The 6000-nt window shown below is 51.0% G+C and overlaps 1 protein-coding gene across 2 annotated transcripts in view; it reads right to left on the bottom strand.

Annotated features, from left to right (window-relative positions):
• Nucleotides 1–1403: 1403 nt before the first annotated feature.
• Nucleotides 1404–6000, bottom strand: part of SOX13 (SRY-box transcription factor 13) — a 78006-nt gene continuing 73409 nt past the window's right edge. For both annotated transcript variants that reach the window (XM_044675762.1, XM_044675763.1), the window contains exons 10-14: nt 5634–5743; nt 5061–5157; nt 4195–4338; nt 3668–3884; nt 1404–2396 (exon numbers count right to left, since the gene is read on the bottom strand). In XM_044675762.1, coding sequence (XP_044531697.1) covers nt 2120–2396; nt 3668–3884; nt 4195–4338; nt 5061–5157; nt 5634–5743 — 845 coding nt within the window. In that variant the 3' untranslated portion in view covers nt 1404–2119. The remainder of the gene's footprint in view (nt 2397–3667; nt 3885–4194; nt 4339–5060; nt 5158–5633; nt 5744–6000) is intronic.

The raw sequence follows: 6000 nt of genomic DNA, 5'->3' as shown, positions 1-6000 counted from the left end.
TCTTTATTGTGCCAACCGGAAAAAAAAATCCCCAGATTGTAAACAGGTCAGGAGAAATATACAGGTTAAATTACTCATCATCATCTTATTAACAAAATAAAGCCCTATCTATGTTTACAGTCATAAAAAAGGAATAACCCTGGAGAGAGATGGGGGCTAAGGAATGGGGCTGAGGTGGGGAAGGGGAGGGTGGGTGGGACAAAGGGTAGGCTTGGTTTCCACATCTGTCCCAGCTGGATTGAGTCCCCTCCTCCGGCCCCCAGAGTTCTCCCTGCCCCCTCAGCATTCCTCTCCAATGGGATGTGACTTTCTTGGGGGTGGAAATAAATAAATAAAATGAGAGACTGATCATGGGCAAAGTCAAGTCCCCCAGCCAAGGGGTGGGGTCAACGGCAAGGGGGTGGAGGGTGAGTGTGGAGAAAGGAATAGGGAAGGACTGTAGCCAAGGGAAAGAAGGGGAGGGAAAGGGCAACTGAGGCTCCTCATCTCCCCCCCCAAATAAACAAAGTGACTCACACATACATAGCCTTCCCTTCCCAGGCCAGCAGGGCCGGCCAGTTCTGGAAGCAGCCTCGGCCACCTCGGGCAATCTTTGATGCCCATCATTCCAGCCTTGTTCAAACTGACCTTGTCTATCAGGCAGGGCCAGGAGCAGATGACGCAGGTAGCCAGGGTCTCCTATCACCTGCCTTTCTGGCCTCAGCCAGTCTCCCCAGATCCCAGCTTCCAGGACACTGGAGAAGGTCCCGTTTCCCTTCCCCCCTGGCTGGGAACCAGGGCCTGAGTTGGGCAGCCTCCGGCTGGGGGGCTGGGTAGCCCCTTGGAGAGGCTGCAGCTCATTCTCATGCGTCTCAGAGCTAAAAATGGCTCCGTGGGAATTGACTGGCAGTCAGTGAACAGGAGAGAGAGGAGGTCAGGGTGGCCGACAGTTCCAAACACCGAGACCCAAAGACACACAGAGATGTCCAGACATAGAGGGTGGCTCCAGAAGGGTGGGGGCATCCTGCCAGGGAGAAGCAAATCGATAAGGAAACAGAAACCCAACACAAAAAAAGGAAGAGAACCTGAGACCCACAGAGAGCTACAAAAAGGCAAAGAGGCTGATGATGCTCACTGGCAGAGATATCCAGAGATTTAGAGAAGCTGGGGAGGCCCAGAAAGAAACCTCCCCCCAGGAATCCTGAGACACACAGGAATCCCCCAGAATGGGGACACATGGGCCACAAGTGCACACACGCATGTGCGTGCACACTCACACACATTCACACGCACACACACCCAACAGGCCCACAGATACACACAGAGGCTGGACACACCAAGACCGAGCCGGTCCAGTAGAAAGGAATGAGAGAATGAGGAAATCCGGGGGAGACACACACACACACACACACACACACACACACACACACACACACACACACACAGCCTTGGGCTCACTCACATCAAGCAAATACAGACCCTGGAAAAAGACCTATGAGGGGAGGGAAAGCCCTGTGGGAAGTGGACGCAGAATGATAGGAGGTACGCCATCCCAGACATGGGGCACGGAGAGAGTGGAGGGTGGGGAGCGATGGATAAAATGGTCACTCAGAGGAGACCCCACCCTTTCAGCAGAGCAAGGGAGATGAGAAAAGAGGGGATGGGGAGGGGGCTCAAGTGACCAGGATCCCAAACAGGGAGGGAGTAGAGGGTGCTAGTCATACAATAACTTCCTAGGTGTGAAGATCAGGGGACTTGTGGCATTACTTGGTCAATGATGGGAAGCTGGGCCCGTCTACAAAGCTCCCCTTTTACAGGAACTCAGGTGCCCCCCGTGTTTTCCTAAAGTCCGCATGAACCCCGTGGCTCTGAAGCCCCCCCCAGACAGGATGCCTTCTTTGAGGCCAAACAACCTAGGGTAGGAAACAACCTTTCCTGATCCCACTTCCCCTGCATAGATGTATGTACATATGCACAGCTGTGCCCATCTCCCGGACACATCCCCGTCAAGGTACCTACACAGTCCAGGTCAGCTGGGAGTGCCTGATAGGGTCAGGGGACAAGCCCTCATTAGGCTTCTCTCTCCCCCTTTCAAAATCTGCCTGGGGGAAGCCAGAGGGCATGAGCCCCTGAGCCTAGCTCAGTCTGTGAGCACTACCAACTCTCCATCACTCTTCTCCTCGACTTCTGAATCTTCTTCTTCGCTGTACCGGAACATCTCCCCGTCAGCTACGGAGTGCCCATCCTCAGCTCCCTCATTCTCCTCCTTAAGGCTTCGGGTGTTGACAATGATAGGCATGCTGGGGTCCAGGCTCCGGGGCACATAGTGCTCCAGAAGGGGCTGTGCCAGGGGCATTCCGGGTGCCCTGGGGTACAGGACATCGGGGGAACTCATCTGCATCTGATTGCCTGGTGGGCTGGGGAGCAGGAGGAAAAGTTGAGGTATTAGTGGTTGGTTCTCCCAAACTGGAGAGGTACCCACTGGTCTCCCTAACCTCAATCCCAGGCCCAATCCTACAGTAAGTCATTCTCAGATCCTATCAATCTGAGAGAGCCAGGAATACTGGAGCAATGCATCCCTCCAATATTCCATGTTGCTCATTGAGATGGGGGAAATGGGACCTAGGCAAAGGTAGATGTGAATGTACATATTTTGAGTTCTCCCTCCATTCCCCACTCCCAACCACACACATACACATACTCCAGAGTATCAGAAATCTAGGTCTGAAATGGCCCTTGGAGGTTATCTAGTCCAACCTCTTCAGTTCCAATGAGGAAACTGAGTCCAAGGAAACTCAATAACTTGCCCAAAGTTATATGGGTAGGAAGCATTAAAGGCAGGATTGAAAGCCAGGTTCTCTAACTTCAAAAGCAGTGATCTTTCTTTTTTTTTTTTTTTTTTAAATAAAATTCTTTGCTTTCATCTTAGAATTAATACCATGTATTGGTTCCAAGGCAGAAGAGCAGAAAAGGCAAGGAAATGGGGGTTAAGTGACTTGTCCAGGGTCACAAAGGTAGGAAGTATCTAAAGTCAGACTTGAAGCCAGGAGGCCTGGATCTCTATTCCACTGAGCCACCTTGATGTCCTGATTGTTAAATTTTCAGCATGATCATTTACACCTCAGAAATCAGCAAACTCTGCTAATCGGGGCATGGAAGTCATGGAGAAATTATTCACATAGATGAAACTTTAAATCATGTATACTTTTTGTTGGGAGAGTCTGGTATTATTAAACATTTGCCAACATACCACTGGACATAATCACACATAGCATGACACAGTGGCAAAAGAGGTGGAAAGGGACCTAGTCCAATTCCCTCATTTTACAAGGGAAGAAACAGAAACCCAGTTTCCTGGCTCTGGAGTAAGAGGGCCTGGATTTGAATCTTGATTCTTCCACTTATAACTTGTGTGATCTTGAGACCCCTTTTGTGTCTCAGTTTACACAACTGCCAAATTAGGGTAATGGGCTTAGATAATTGCAGTTTCCTTTCACTGAGGGTGCCAATGATGGGTGATCCTTCTAGCTCAAAGTCTTGGGTGCAACAAGAGAATTTCTCAACCTCCCCATCCCCTTTACGCCCGCTCAAACATGGTAGAACTGAGAATTCCATTCTCCTCTTTCCTGGGTGGCTCAACTGGCCCAAGTAGGGAAGGAGGCAGGGGGAAGAGGGACAGGAGGCTCACGGGATCACGTAATTCTGCCTCGCATCCTGGCGCCGGTTTCTCATCAGGGCCTTGTACTCTCCCACTCGTAGTCGCTTGCCCTCCACGATGCACGTGCGTTTGGGCCGAGGCTTATATTTGTAGTCGGGATACTTCTCCAGGTGCTGCCGGCTCAGCCGTGCCTGTTCCTCGTAGTAGGGTTGCTTCTCCTGGTTTGTCATGGACTTCCAGCGGGAGCCTAGCAGCCAGATCCCGGTGTCAGTGCCCAGCTCCCATCGGCCCGGTCCAAGCCCAACCCTGGCTCTGCCCTCCCTACCCCCACACCCTGCAGGTTGGGTCTAGCCCAGGGGTGGACTTCCCCGGGTCAGACTGGCATCTCTATGGGCACCTGAGTAGAGGTAATAGGAGGTGTGTCTGTACGAGGTGCACCGAGCAAACAAAACAATGCATAGGAAGGTCGATCAGACAAGAAGCCAAAGGAAGCCAACCCCCCTCTACCAGGCGCTCCTCATCCCCTCACTGACATTGACCCCTTGGGGATCGCTCACCAAGAATCTTGCTGATACTGGAGTTATGCATGTCGGGACAGGCCTGGAGGATCTTCCGCCGTTCATCCTTGGCCCACACCATGAAGGCATTCATGGGTCTCTTAATGTGATTGTTGTTCCGGGACTCGGGGAAGTGTCGGGAGCCTGGTAGGGGTGGGGTGGGAGAGAAACAAGAGTTGGTCTACCTTCATACACCCAGAAAGGGAGTGGAGAGAGAGGGGTGGGTGGGAGGAAGGGCAATGGGTTGCTTGAGGAGGCAATGGAGGATATTAGCTTAGAGATGAGAGGATGACTTGTCACAGATATCGTAGAGGGCATATTCCCATTCAGGAGAGGTTGATCCAACCCCTGAGGTCTCTTCCGACCCTGAAAGTGCCTATTTCTAAAGTGGTACCTCACCCCTTCCTTTTCACTAAGCGATCTGAGGGAATCAGGCACCCCCCTTTGCTCCATTTCCCCCAGGACCAGTTCTCTGGCCATAGGCAAGATCCATCAGAACTCAAAGGACTCTTGAGATTTGGGTCTGTAAGAGTCCTGAGCCTGGCAGTATAGAAAGGAGAGGGTGAAGAGAAGGAGAATGAGTGAATGAAAAGTGATAGGGATGAGGAGGACGCACACACAGATATTGTTAAGACCTACAGACAGCAGAGCCAGAGGGGAACACACTGAAACCACAGAAAAGGAGAAAAACAAAGAAACTGGCCGCAGATGGACAGAGGCAACAGAGACAGCAGAGATACAGAGACGGGTCCAATCCCAAACCCACCCTCTGCTGCCTTTCCATCCCAGGTCTCATGTGGGGACTCCACTAGGAAATGACTGGGAATGAGAACTCCCTGATCCCCTGGTAACCTGGGGGACCGTACCATCCATGTCACAGCTCAGCATGGTCTCATCTAGCTGGTGCCCACAGCTCTCTTCCAGCCGATCCTTGGCTGGGGATGACTCCAGGTTGATGAGGTCCTAGGAAGACGGAGAGGGAACACTAGGGATAATGTCCGTTGCTTTAGCAACCACCCACTTCTTCCAAACCTTAAAATAGTCTCATTCATTCCCTAACCTTTATTTTCTTCTCACTTCCTCCTATGAATAATAGGGACTAGACTGGTGACCATCTTGGTATAGAGCACTCCCAGAAGAGGAAACCAAACTACTTTGACCTTAGTTGGCAATCTCTCTGCAACTAAAATGGCTAAGAGAATGCCTGAGGCAAAGAGAAATTATTATAACTCATCCAAGGTCACACCTCCAACAAATGTAATAAGTAGAACTTGAACTCAGGACTTCCCCACTCTATACCCACTACATCACACTGTTTTTCCTCCTGATTATCCTTTAATCCTCAAATCAGAATAGTCAAGTACCTGTGACCGATTGATCCCTGCCCTATTCTATGCACCTTGGGGGCCAGAAGTCCTTACCCACCTTCCCATCCTTACCTTCCTGTAAGAGGCATTAGGAGAACTCTCAATGGGTCCACTGTGGCCATGCAGCAGCTGCCGGGCATCCTGGATAGCTTTGGTGATGGCATCCCCCTCACCCAGGAAGCCTTGAGTATGGGAGAAGAGAAGGGAGAGCAAAGCCAAAATCAGCAAACATAGAATCCTTCCCTCAGAGAAAAAATAAGCCTCCTTCTTCTGCTTTTACCACATTCTCCCCATGGCCTTTTCCATGGGTTATAGGGGCATCAGGGACTTCCAGCATGGGGAAGGGGTATCCTATGGAGAGGGTGATCTTGAAGAGACATGGACTTATTCAATATCGAGCCAATTTTGCAGGTGAAAAAATTGAGATCCAGAAAAAGGA

This window comes from Gracilinanus agilis, chromosome 4 (assembly GCF_016433145.1).
Source record: "Gracilinanus agilis isolate LMUSP501 chromosome 4, AgileGrace, whole genome shotgun sequence".
Taxonomy (NCBI): Eukaryota; Metazoa; Chordata; class Mammalia; order Didelphimorphia; family Didelphidae; genus Gracilinanus; species Gracilinanus agilis.
This window is presented reverse-complemented; position numbering and strand designations above follow the sequence as displayed.